This window comes from Diabrotica virgifera, chromosome 2 (assembly GCF_917563875.1).
Source record: "Diabrotica virgifera virgifera chromosome 2, PGI_DIABVI_V3a".
Taxonomy (NCBI): Eukaryota; Metazoa; Arthropoda; class Insecta; order Coleoptera; family Chrysomelidae; genus Diabrotica; species Diabrotica virgifera.
In genome coordinates this window covers 222,113,279-222,127,884 of record NC_065444.1, presented here as the reverse complement: position 1 = coordinate 222,127,884, position 14,606 = coordinate 222,113,279, and the positions used below count along the sequence as shown (strand labels likewise).

At 33.3% G+C, this 14,606-nt stretch overlaps 1 protein-coding gene across 1 annotated transcript in view; it reads right to left on the bottom strand.

The window, feature by feature from the left end:
• Nucleotides 1-1,525: 1,525 nt before the first annotated feature.
• The window catches only part of LOC126880400 (photoreceptor-specific nuclear receptor), a 171,868-nt gene continuing 158,787 nt past the window's right edge, over nt 1,526-14,606 (bottom strand). Inside the window, exons 7-8 of the mRNA XM_050644238.1 lie at nt 10,303-10,534; nt 1,526-7,501 (exon numbers count right to left, since the gene is read on the bottom strand). Coding sequence (XP_050500195.1) covers nt 7,263-7,501; nt 10,303-10,534 — 471 coding nt within the window. The 3' untranslated portion in view covers nt 1,526-7,262. The remainder of the gene's footprint in view (nt 7,502-10,302; nt 10,535-14,606) is intronic.

The window sequence follows — 14,606 nt, the reverse complement described above, 5'->3', positions numbered from 1 at the left end:
ACTGACTAACATATTACAGGAATACCAGATGGTAAACACCTTTGTCTATCTCGGGTCTAGTATAACTAACGATGGTAACTGTGAAATAGAAGTTCGGAGACGTATTGGTATGGCAAAAAATGCGATGAGTCGCCTAACTAAAGTTTGGAAAGACAGATCTATTTCTCAAAATATCAAGATAGAGACTGGTGAATGCCCTTGTATTCTTAATATTTCTATACGGAGCAGAGACTTGGACTCTTCGTGCATGCGAGCGCCAAAAAATTGATGCCTTTGAGATGTGGTGCTGGAGAAGAATGCTGCGCATAACTTGGACAGCTCATAGGACAAACGTTTCCATTCTAAACCAACTCAATATTAAAAAAAAAGCCGTCCACAATATGTCTGCAACGAATTCTGCAATTCTTTGGTCACGTGGTCCGCAGAGGTGACGACAGTTTGGAGAGATTAATTGTTTCTGGAAACGTTCCGGGGAGAAGATCAAGAGGACGATCACCAACTATATGGTCTGACCAAATAAAGGATTCAGCTGGAAACTCATTCTGCGAAGCTCTTAGAGCAGCTGAAGATAGAGACCAATGGAGAAACATTGTTAGGAATATTGGAAGAAATCACGATCCTCAGTAATGGGGAAACGACAGGAGAGAGAGAGAGAGAGATATTGACTTACTTGTATTGATGCAATTGTTCACATTACATATACATATAGAAGAAATATAAATCTATAATCTATAAAGAAATAATTCTTTATGTATAGGTATCAATAAGGGTATATAACAATAATAACTCTTTAGGTCAATGGTGTGTATCCCGTAGCTTATAAGAGATATTTTATTGTAGTATAGCTCTGAGGATGGCTTTGTATGCTCAGCGAGGAAATTAAAAACTTTGCACACTTCAAAAATACTTTTCTTTTCCCATTCACTCAGTTTTGTCATAAGTGTGTACAAATCATATGTCTTTTCAATTAATAAAAGAAATGATAAGGAAAAAGAACACAGCCAAAATAACAAGGAACCAGGAAGATAAAAATAAGGCAAACCGACTGAATCGACAAGTAAAACAGGCACTAATAGAACATAAAAGCTAAAAGTGGGGCAATTACGCAAAAGCAATGAAAGAAGGGTGCCAAAATATGCAAGAAATGTGGTGGCTCCGAAGAAACTATAGAAAACCCATTATTCTTTCACTACACGGAGAAAACGGAATCGTATCGTCTACTCTGTAGTAGAGAAAAGTGAGATGATGAATAAAAGGACTCTTGAGAGAAAGTGTACACTGAATTATTACCAAGATGAAGACATAGACTTAATCGAAGAAACAAGAACTAGATAAGCTACTGGCGCACGTTCCCGTTGTCGCTCCGTCCCGTTGTACTATAAACTAGCCAATGTCTTTCATATAACGTAGAGGTGGGAGTATGCTGTGTCATATCACATTCTGCCTATGACTGTTTTTAAAAGTCTAAATATGATAAATTAAATTTATTGAATTACCAAACAAATACAATAACAATACACAGATACTACTATTATTACAACAATAAATTTTATTAATATATTCAACAAAAGAGGGTTGTTCAAAGTAAGTTTGGAATATGCCATTTCGACAGTTTCGATTGTGGGTCCTTTAATTGGCCTTTGTGGAATTTAAAAAATAACAAATATTATTTATAATCAATTTTATATAAACACAACACTTGCACGTTAGATACATATAATATAATGTATAATAAGTTTTTAAATATATTTACACGTTATAAACTATGCGTTGCATATATTTAGGGCAATTTAACATTTACAATATAATACACAAAAGTCTCGCATACAATTTTTAACTTTTAAATTTTTAAATCTTTTATCCTATTTCTATTATTGAGAAAATTAGACAAAATATAATTTTAGAACCATATGGAAAGAAAAAGAGCTTTCAAAAAAGCTAACCATAAATTAAACATTAAAGAAGCCTTAATGGGGACAACAGAAGCTATGACTGTGAATGGAGTAACCGTCAACAATATTAGATATGCCGATGATACCTTTAGTGCTGACTAATTGCGCAGAAGACCTTCAAAGTCTAATGAATAAAATAAAACAAACCTGTGATCAGTATGGATTAAAACTCAACGTTAAGAACAATGAATATATGATAGCAAAGAAAATTATATACAGAATGACGGTATAAAAGTCGGAGGAGCCACACTGGACAGACTAGAGAAACTTATGTATCTCGACTCTTGACAGTAATATCAATGAGAGCTGGAATCCAACCGAAGGAATTGAAAACAGAATAAAACAAGTCGTAGCTACCTTTGTAAAAATGAGAAACATACTTTGCAGCCATGATCTTAATATTGACCTTTGCGATAGAATGACATATTGCTATAAATTGGAAACTATATGGAGAGATGACTGTAAGTGTGGCCACAGTATAAAGAGGGGCAGTAAAACCTCTTCCATGTAGGCACTTTGATCTCAAGAAGTAATACCGGCAGTACGCAATTGGTAATTCATCAGTGGTGGATGCGGATTTTCTCTGTTAAAACCCGTACGTTTCTATGCGACTAGCAATGCGAGAGTGGGGCAAAAGCGACTGGGAACGTTGCGCGGTCGCCATGCGCGACTAAAGATTTCACTTCCAATTTTCCGGAGAGTGGTTCTACTGTCCCTCTTGATACTGTGGTGTGGCTATGCTTAAACGCTTGGAACCCTTTAGTCCAGGAACCGAAGCTCTTCACCTCGCAATTTTTACAGAATGGATCGATTTGCTTGAAAATTTGAGAATAAGTAGTGGATAGTCTAAGGATCAAAATCTATATGATGCCGAAAGGCGGTTTTACCATGGGGGTGGTTGCCAACCCATCTCGGGGGTGGAAATTTTTGATTATATTTTGACCGCAAAAGTTGATAAAAACATTCATTTTAAGCAAAAAATTTTCTATACATTTTTTTGATACAATTAATAGTTTTCGATTTATTCGCTATCGAAAGTGTTAGTTTTAAATCGAAAATATCAATGTTTTTCGATATTATACTCATTTACGATTCACTCAATTTTTACCGTAGAAAAAAATTTTTCAAACCAAGTTCTTGGGAACCTACAATTTCATATTAAAACATGTTTTCGTATCTCTGATGCTAATCTTTCTATTCTGAAGAAAATTGCATTTTTTACCAAACTACGAAAATTGGTTATTCGCTTTTAACTCCAGTTTTTTAAAACTAATCAGTCTAAGCCAGTCATTCCTAACCTTCTGGAATTTATTAATAATGCAAAAATAAAGAAGAATAAATAAGGCCAACGACTAAAAACACCGCTAACTTACATTATTATACTTCGAATTGGATTTCTCCTTTTTTTTTTGAAAAAAATATATTGATTTTTTATCCGAAACTTTTTTATTTTTTATCCTAGAAAGTTTGTTAAAAATTTTTTTGTATGTTTCTACAAGACCTATAGGGATATTGATAACAAATCCTTTTAAAACCCTCAGTCGCAAAAAGAGGTGACTTTGAAAGGGTTGGTAAATGTGGTTTTTGCATGTTATTAAAAGTTTTAATTGTCAATAGCTCACTCTGTTTTTGCCGTAAAAAAATTTTTTTCAAACCAAGTTCTTCGGAATTAAATAACCTACAATTTTTTATTTAAATATTTTTTCGTATCTCTGATGCTAATCTTTCTATTATGAAGAAAAATCAATCGACTATTTACGTTATTTCGTTGTTTTATAATCAGTTTTTTAAATATAATTTAGCTTTTTGAAATTTCCTAAATACCTTTATTTTTATGAAGAAAATTCGGTACGGCCCTGACTCTATCTTATCTTATATATCCGTCTTCCACGTGCCATTCCAACTTTCTCAAATCATTACAGTTGAAGCATGCCTCACACCATCTGCAACAGTATGCGACAACGCCAACAGTAAAACCGGCAAAATTTGAAAAATGTGCCACCGATTCTAGGAACAAAATTCATCCATCCTTAAGGCTTGCCTCCGGCTCCGCGCAACGGAATAGGAATAGCCGAACGGCCTCAGGCTCCGCGGAACGGAATGGGAATAGCCGAACTGAACCGACTAGTACAAGCCCAAGTCGATTGTATATCATAGCTTTCTATGTACGCGCGGTATATACGAATGGCTTATTATATTTTAGAAGTTTATGGATATGTATTTAAAACAGTGTTCATTTTAAATCATTGTTCATCATCATCTAATATATTGTTCTGAAGCTATTTTTTCTTTGTGGCATTTATGTAATTTATTATTCTAAATGAGAAATAAGATTATACAATTTAACTTAAAAAATGATTTTATTAACGTTTCCACTTCCACATCGGACGATTACATACAAAAGTAGTTTTTAAGTGTTTCAAAAATGTATGCTGTGGTTGTGTATTTTTTTTGTAATTTTTTTTTGAACATACATTCAAATCAGAGTGAGCAAAAGATTTAAATGAATAATATTGCAACATGATTCCCACAACCTTAGCTCATTCCCCATATCTTCCACGATTTTTGAAAAAACGCACACTCTTTTGTTATGTAAAACTTGAAGTTTTCAATATGGAATTGGAATTCAAAATAACTCTCTGCACTGAGGCTGAAAGCATTTGAGTCGATCGCATAATTCACTGGAAAAGTTTTAGAGAATTAATCGACAGCAAATATTTCTTGATGATTTTTTTGTCCGGAATTCTTTGTAGGGATATTTTGAATAAAACATTTTTGTAGATTTGTCCGGGATTTTTTGTGGGGATTTTTTGTCCGGGGATTATTTGTCTGGGGATTTCTTGTCCAGGAATAATTTGTGAGGATTTTTTGTCCGAGATTATTGGTCCTAGATTCTTCCTAGCGGTATGACGTCACAAAATCAACCTTCTGGCCATTAAAGAGAAGCTAACCATAATAATAAAATTCCTCAGGTGTAGTGTGCCTCACCACCTTATACTATCACGAGCCGCCCCTGGTATGCACAGTAAGGTAGAGGCCGTGAGAGGTAGTATTAGGCAGGTACTTGTAGAGGATTATCGCTGTCAACGGTTGTGGAATACTAAAAAGAAGGATTTATTTATGGTAATTCACAGAATGGCAAACCGGCTTGCAATATACAACCATACCGATTCTAACGTTTGAAACGGAGAATAGATAAGTTTATATTACGTTAGATAAAGAAAGTCCTAAGTAAGTTAAAAAACTCATGAAGACACACCAGTTATGGGCGACTTTAACTCCAAAATCGGTAAGGGTAGCTATGGTGAACTAGTAGGTTCATGGGGTATAGGAGAGTGAAATGAGAGAGGAGCACGCCAATATGGGACGTCAGGAGAAATGCAATAACATCAGCAAAAATCTACCCTGCTCCAGACATTAAGTTGGACCATAACCCTCTTGTCGATACGTTTAACGAAAACGTTAAAAAAATCGAAGAACAAGAAAGTAAGATTACTTTTCAGAAAAACCGAATTGTTTGTGAGACTTTCTACTAATGATGTATTCTAATTTTTGTACATGCCACATAGTACTTTTCCATTGGCGTATTTCCTATATGGTTTTTTGATTTAATAATGCTTCGATTCTTAACGCTGGTACTATTCTCAGCAATGACAACACTTGTTGATGCGTTTAACGAAATAGTTATTTTCCTAACTAGTGCGAAAAGTGATATTTTCACGCACGAGACTGCCGTTGACCCGAACGACGCGATAGCGGAGTTCGGGTAAGCAGTCGAGTGCGGGGAAGACACTTTCCGCATGAGTTAGGAACAATATTTTTTCTAGGGCCGTATGTTTAGAAAAAAGCCTCAAAAAATAGTTGTAATATCAATTTTTATTTGAAAGTGAAAATACAAAAATTAATTCCTTGACAAGTTTGTCACAACCAAACTTTCAATGTAATTGGTTACCATGACGACGATATTGGTTTCCATGAAGGCGATTCATACCATTGTTATTGTCTACTGATTTGACTTTAGAATATTATGTCAAAATAATTCTATTTTAACGAATTATCAGTAGTAAGTGCACAAGAGCTCTAAAATTATATATTAATTTTAGAGATCGAGTGCAATTTGTTGCGATTATTTCATGAATAAAACTGTTCAAGACCAAAATTTTATTGTAATTTATTTATGTAAGTACAAATTAGTACAATTATACATACAGTTGTTATAAATATTTTACGGTTGAAAGTCATCACTTTTATAATTTTTAAAACATTAATTATCATTAATGTCACTGAATGCATTTTTTCGTAGACGAAGGGCATCTGACGTAATATATTTGACGACGGGAAATTATCAAAAATTATCAATTTAATTTAGATTTCTGTAGCTTTCTATTGGTCAGAATCTCCTATGAATGAAATAATCGCGTTAATTTCATTAAAACATGAACAAAATAAGATAAATTTGAAATAAATTAGTAAATAATATCTAAATATTAGTTTATTGCATGTAGTATAATATGTATATTATAATGCCATATTATAAGGTATGCTACGTTCCGCACGCGTGCGGGAAAATTTACTTTCGAAAGTGCAACTTTCGGAAACAAAATGCGTGCGGGAAAGTGCCTGTTTTAGCACGGCCGTGAAAAAACGTTATAAAATAATCAAAGAACAAGTAAGATTACTTTTCAGAAAAACCAAATTGTATGCGAGACTGTTACGCCTGGATTCCGCGTACCAAAAAAAAAGTTTATTAATAGCAAGCTGAAAATTTGTGAATAGCTTAACGGTGTCTGGTCGGACACACTTTGATGTACGGGAACAATGGAACAGGGGAAGTTTTAATTGTGGAACAGGTTACAGGTTTCGAAAACGGAAAACGTCCCATGTATTTTGTCCGACAGAATTTCCAATTGATTTGTTACCCTTTCATTAAACTCTCATGCAAAAATCAGACTGCTATTACCACCAATATAAGACCTGCATTTGATATGTTCTACGTGTCGGACTTATTAAAAGGCCCAACATATTTGTCGGACAAACATTTTTTCATATATTATATAAAGTTTGCTATTGAATAAATTTAAAAACATCCTGCTAGTTTTCACAATCATAAACTTGTCAGGATGACACGTTCCACAATTAAAATCACGTTCCACAATTAAAACTTTCCCTGTTCCAGTGTTCCAATACACCAACAAAGTTTGTCCGACTAGGCACCGTTAAGCTATTAACAAATTTTCAGCTTGTCATTAATAAACTTTTTTTGGTACGTGGGATCCAGGCCTATTTCTACTAACGATGTATTTAAAGAAACTAATTTTTGTACATGTCACATAGTACTTTTTCCATTGGCGTATTTCCTATGGTTTTTTGGAAAAATAATGCTTCAATTCTTAACGCTGGTACTATTCTCAGCAATGGCAACATGAGTAGCAGTCTTCCGAATCTAGCTACTTGACCTGGAAGTTGCGTTCGACAATGTTGCCACAACATGACTTGAGCTTGGTCTTGTAAATTTTCTATCTGGCTTGGATCCTTCAGACCTCTTGTTTCTGAAAAAATAATTTTTTATGAATAGTAGGTATACAAATACCGAAAGATACAAATTTAAGAATTTATACAGTATAGTGCGAATAAAAAGAATAAATTTGATATTTTTAGTAAGCCGGAGACTTTAAGAAGAAATCCCGAAACGAGTCGATTTTTATTTTTAAATTATGATTTTTTGGCATACTTATATATATTGTATATCATACTAGTGACGTCATCACACAAAAAGAAAAATGTATGTAATTTATTTCATCTTGTCCAATCCTCATTGTGATATCCTCACTATGTCAAGTTCTTTCATCATTTCTTTTTTATCGGTTATCAATACGATTTCATCGAAATAAGAGCTAATGTGAATTTGAGATGTACATCAGTATACCTTTGGTTGTTATGGAAATGAATAATAATGAATATGGAAATAAATAAGAAGAATGTTTCAAACATTATTGGGAGTACCGTTAATGGAAGTACAACCTCATTGGCTTCCGAGAATGTCGGTGGTATTAATTTGAACAGCATTTCCTCTGATTTAAAAAAACGGAAGTATAAATCTTTCAAGCAATACCAACTGTACTATTCACGTTCATTTAAGATTTTCAAATATTTGAATAAAGCTTTTGGTACATTTGTCAGTAATATTTTATTCGTATTTTATTTACTTGACGTTACAAGATATGAGTTTGTTCCAACTCGATACAAAACCGTTCTTGAATCGTTACGCGCATGCGCAATAACGAATAATTAACGAACATACTCGTAACCATTCAAGAACGGCTTTGTATCGAGTTGGAACAAACCTATTTACTCCTGTCAGGTCAGATCAATATTTAAAACTGTCGATGTTGCCATGGTAACTTTAAAACACGCGCGTTTTTGAAAGGTGAATTTAAACACGCTGAGGCGTACTTTAAATAAGCAAAATGGGGTACCAATAAAAAATATATATACAGGGTGATTGATTAGTAGGGTAAAGCTCAATAGCTCCGCTATAGTAATAGATAGCAATAAAAGTTAATAACAAAAATTTTAGCCACCTTTGAGCTTCACATTACAAAATTAAGTAGAATGTTACAGGGTGTTCGATAACACAGTGGCAGACCTAATTTATGTTTTTTTAAATGGAACACCCTATATTTTATTTTATATTCGAAATCCTGTTAACTTCTCCATCACAGAAATATAAAGGTTTGTAATGTTATACAGGGTATTTACAAAGTTATAACCAATTTTGTATGAAAATCGTAGCAAGTTCAACTCCCTGTATAAATAAAAAATAAGCACAACAGCAATGGTTTATTAATGCCATATTTATTGACAAAATTTTTAAGAATTATTGATATTGCTAATTTTCTTTATATCAAATACAGGGTGAGTCAAAACGCAAGTACATTATTTTCTCAGTAATGTTAAATGGAACACCCTGTATTTTATATCATTATTGAAAAGTAACATTAACGTACTTTAATTTTTATATAACATTTCCTATGCCCAAATTTATTAATTTTCGAGATATTTTCATTTTTCAGAGCAAATTATTTTAGGTGTTTAAATTTATCTAAATTTTAAGTAAGCCATGACTGAATTGACAATTGAAGATTACCGATTATCAATCCGGTAATCAATGTAACACTGTAGCAAATAAAAAAATAAAAATAATTTATTAGTAATACATTTTACAAACAAAAACACAACCACTACATGCAACATTTTTGAAACAATTAAAAACTGTCTTTTTATGTAAATGCAACAAATAAACAAAGAAAATTAGTAATAAATTTTACAAAAAAACACACAAACACAAAATACAATATTTTGTGAAGACAATTAAACACTACTTTTGTATGTAAATGTAACAATGTAACAAATAAAGAACGAAACATAATTTATCAGTAATACATTTTGCAAAAAAACATGTTTGAAAAAATTAGAAGCTACTTTTAATAAAATATTTTTAATATTTAATTACATAAGGTGTTCAAAATTATCTCCTAACACATTTATGTACGCCTAAAAACGATCATTGAATGACCTACTTACTCTACGGAGCATTTGTAAATTAACACATCTAAATACACTTTGTATTCTATATTTCATCTCATCCCTTGTTGTTGGAGGTATTTTATAAACTTCATTATTAACGTAACCCCAAAAAAATCAGTCCAGTTTATTAAATTCTGATGATTTGGGTGGCCACGCTACTGGTCCATTGAAAAATGAAAATATCTCGAAAACTAATAAAGTTAGACATAGGGAATGTTATCTAAAAATTAAAGTACGGTAATGGTACTTTTCAATAATGATATAAAATACAGGGTGTTCCATTTAACATTACTGAGAAAATAATGTACTTGCGTTTTGACTCACCCTGTATTTGATATAAAGAAAATTAGCAATATCAATAATTCTTAAAAATTTTGTCAATAAATAAAAAAATATGGCATTAATAAACCATTGCTGTTGTGCTTATTTTTATTTATACAGGGAGTTGAACTTGTTACGATTTTCATAAAAAATTGGTTATAACTTTGTAAATACCCTGTATAACATTACAAACCTTTATATTTTTGTGATGGAGAAGTTAACAGGATTTCGAATATAAAATAAAATATAGGGTGTTCCATTTAAAAAAACATAAGTTAGGTCTGCCACTGTGTTATCGAACACCCTGTAACATTCTACCTAATTTTGTAATGTGAAGCTCAAAGGTGGCTAAAATTTTTGGTATTAACTTTTATTGCTATCTATTACTATAGCGGAGCTATTGAGCTTTACCCTACTAATCAATCACCCTGTATTTAATTACCTGCTCGAAATAGGACAATGGCTTTTAAACATGCAAACTCTGCTGGGTCGACATGAACTGCTTTAAATCTTAAAAGCGTATCTCCTAAAATTTTGACATCTGTAGCAGAATGTCCGTTTTTCGTGTGTTCATTTACGTTAAACAAAGGACTAGCTGATATATCAAGTGGCATACACCATTGAATAGCGTTTAATAGGAACAATTCACTCCACGTTTCCTCCAAAAGGATCACCTGAAACGAAAAATTATTTTGAATGTTCTCCTTTTGAAACATAACCAAAACAAGTATAAAACAAAATAGTAGGGGAGCAAAGTATGCTAAATGTGCAGTCACTCGAGCGTGATGGGGACCTATTGGGTTGTGAAGAGTAGGTCCTAAAATCAAAAAAAGTTAAGTAAAGTTTTCCATTTTAGTGGGCGCTTGCCTTTTTTTAATCTAATTTTCCATTTCCAACAATCGTTTCTTCTGATTATAACGCTATCAATCCATAATTCATAAACATGTTTCAAATAAAAGTTACTTATTTTTACGTAAGGAATCCAAATATGCAATAAAAAAAATGGGGGCTCCTATTTAAGATTTTGAAGTAACCCCCCACCCCACCACCGTGGGGGGTCGTGTTTAGTGACATTCGATATATTTTTTAAAAATATTGAATATGAGTATTTTACAGTTTTTTGATTTGATGGTCATTTCGCGAAATATCGCGGGATTCGTATTTAAAATATTAAATTTACCCCCACCCCTCTCCGTGGGAAGTCGTGTTTGGTATTATTCGGTAGACTTTGAAAAAAAATTGAGCACATATTTTTCATTTTTTCGATCTGTCATTCATTTCGCGAAATATTCGCTTTTTCCTTGTGAAACTTTGTGACTCACCCATTTCCTTACGCCCGGCCCAAATCGTCAGATTTTTGAAATATACGCTCTCTTGCATGTACTTAACTTACCTTATCTTAATCTGACAATTTCGAGTTTTTTTAAGGATAGATTTTTTTTTTCGGGTTCCCCCTTAACAAACTCCCCTGCCCTGTGTTAAGAGCCAATATATGGTAGAGGTACATCTGCAGGGTAACAGGTTTCTCCCCATATGATAATCTGACGCGCTCGAGTAACTGCAAAAACCCCGCTTGGGCTCCCCTACCAAAAAGAACTAAGCAGAATATACAATTACAACAGAATAAGGACAAAATGTTACTGAGCAATGTTTTTTTAAATATATATAACAAATTAACCTATAAATAAAAAAGATTTCAATAAATGTATAAGAACTGTTCAAAGAATGACTTTTTTAATGGCATATAGATATTAATCATTCAGCCAGTCGCAATCAAATTATAGTATAATATGTAGTGTGTGTTTTCAGTACATGTCTTGTTACTTAGTAAAGCCGACTTCATTTTCTTTACAAAGAGATGCTTATTTTACCCGAATGTCTGCGGTCCCTCACTCAAGTAGAATGATTTATATAATATGTTGTAGTTTCATAGAGAATTGGCTTTTTAGCTAAGAAACCAGCTAAGTAGCGCTACTTATACTAACTAAATTCAATATCCCCGGCCTTCTTTTCTATAAAGCTACTCTGAGAGCACACCACAGCTCGCTCTGAGGATTCCAAAAGGATGAAATGCGCATACGAGGATGGTGATGGTCTCTGTATCAAAAGTAAATCTTAACTGTCTTAAATTGGCTGGAGTTTTCGCATAGATAGATTGAGGTTTGGTGGAATGTAATTTTTAGATTCCTCACGTCAATTCATTTATCACCAAGGATGTTCTTGGTGAAAGAAACATTAATAAAAATAAATTGCTCCCAAGCGAAGCACTCCATGGTTTTGTACAGAAGTAAAGGAAAAATGTAAACAAAAGAAAAATATGCTTACCTAAAATACATGTCAAATAAGACACAAGAGGTATGAGGTATACGATAATTATAAGACAAAAAGAAACGAAACACATTCACTCGTAAGAAGAATAAAAAATAATCACCGGGAACCTTTATCGAAAGGAATCGAACATGATTTTTATGGTCTGCAAAAAGAAATATGGAGGTCAAAGAACGGAGGTAAAGGAACTATAGAACCAAAATGCATAGAAAACGATACATGGATTGACTATCTAAAAAGCTCTATGCAGAGGAAGAACAAATGATGCTAGAATCGAAAACAAGTACACATTATCATCATCAGTAGCTCAACACTTTTTGGGTCCTGGCTTGTTCTAGGATTTTCCGCCATTCTGTTATGTTCCTTGCTTTGTTCTTCCAGTGGGTAATCTCAAATATTTTCAGATCTTGTTCCACTTGTTCTATGTATTTAAGTTTGGGTCTTCCCTTTGACCTTCTTCCTACTGGTGTTTGCCTCATTATATGTTTTGGTGTTTCGGTCTCCAACATCCGTTCAACATGGATCATCCAGCGCAGACGTCCGATCTTTATGTAAGTTACGACGTCGGGTTCGTTGGATGCTGCGTATAGTTTAGGTGTGAACTGAAGTGTACTGCGTATAGTGTCTGAAGATTTTTCGTTCAAACGTACCTAATAAGTTCTCATCGCTTGTCGACAGTGTCCATGTCTCTGATCCATATATAAGGACCGGTTTTATCAGGGTTTTGTATATTTTGCATTTGGTTTTTCTCGTGATGTTGTTAGATCTTAGATGTTTAATTAGTCCATTATATGTTTTATTAGCAATATGTATTCTTGTCTTAACTTCTTCACTGACATTGTTATCTGCGGTAACTAGTGAACCTAGATATGTAAAAAAATTTACGCTTTCGATGTTATAGTCTCCTATTGTCAGATTCTGTAGGTTTCTTTGGCCTGTCGATTTGCTGGCCTTCATGTATTTGGTTTTTATTTCATTAATATTTAGGCCACTGTTTTGTGCCGCTCTTCCTATCGCATTAAATGCTTCTATCATTTCTCTTTTGCTTCTAGCTATGATATCAACATCATCTACAAATGCCAATATTTGTACACTTTTTGTTATTATTGTTCCTCTGGTGTTGACTTTTGACTCATTAATTATTTTCTCTAATGTGATGTTGAATAGAATACAGAATAGGACATATCCCTGTCGTAGGCCCGTTCTAACATGGATTGTATCTGTTAGTGCGTTTTGAATTCGAATTTGGCTCTGTACTTTAAGTGTTTCCTTTAATATATCAAAGAGTTGAGTTGGAAAATTAAACTCTTTCAGGGCGTGGATCAGAAATTCTCGATGGATACTTACTATCATAAGCACTCTCAAAATCAATGAAGAGATGATGTGTGTCTATATTAAATTCACTAGTCTTTTGCCTCAAGACGAAGATCTGATCTATTGTGGACTTCTGCCTGCAGAAACCACATTAATATCCCCCAACTATTTATTCCGCATATGGTCTCAATCGCTCATACACAATATTTGACAGTATTTTATATGCCACAATCAGTAGCGTTATTGCCCTGTAATTTTTACATTCAACCTGATCTCCCTTTTTATGTAGTGGAATAAATTACTCCGGTATTCCAGTCTTGTGGCAGTTGTTTATTATTCCATATGTTCACTATTCGTTCACAAAATAAGTACACAGGAAGTTCGAAAAAGAAGAATGCTGAATAACAGAATAGCTGCAGGTAGGGATGGAATACCAAATGAATTACTCAAATATTGTGGAGCAGCAATGACAACAATAATTGTTAACAACATTAATTAACAAAATCATAAAACACAATAAAATACCGGAAGAGTGGAGAACGAGCGAACTAATTCTACTATTCAAAAAAGAAAAAAAGCAGCCAGAAAACCACAGAGGTATCAACTTGTTAAATACAACCCTAAAACTTAGGTACATCTAAAATTTTACAAGACCTAATGAATCAGACGATAAGTTTAGCAAATGAACAACAGGGTTTTCGTACTGGAAGATCGTTTACATAGGCAATATTCGTCATAAAGATTTTTACTGAGACATTACTAGAGTCTAATAGACCAGAATTTTTATCTCTGATTGACTCGAAGAGAGCATTTGACAGAGTTAGACTAAAAGATGTAATCCATCTTCTGTATATCAGAGAAGTCCCCCTAGATATCAAAAACTATTAAAAATATCTACCAAAACAATAAAATGGAAGTCAGAATAGATGGACAACTCACAGAACCTATAGACATAGGCAGTGGAATAAGTAAGACAGGGAGACTTACTGAGTCCAATGCTCTTCAATTTAATCATAGATGAAATCATCAAAAACGTCGATAAAGGAAAAGGATATAAATAATGGGATTATGGGAGACAAAGAAGTAAAAATACTCTGAAGTAAA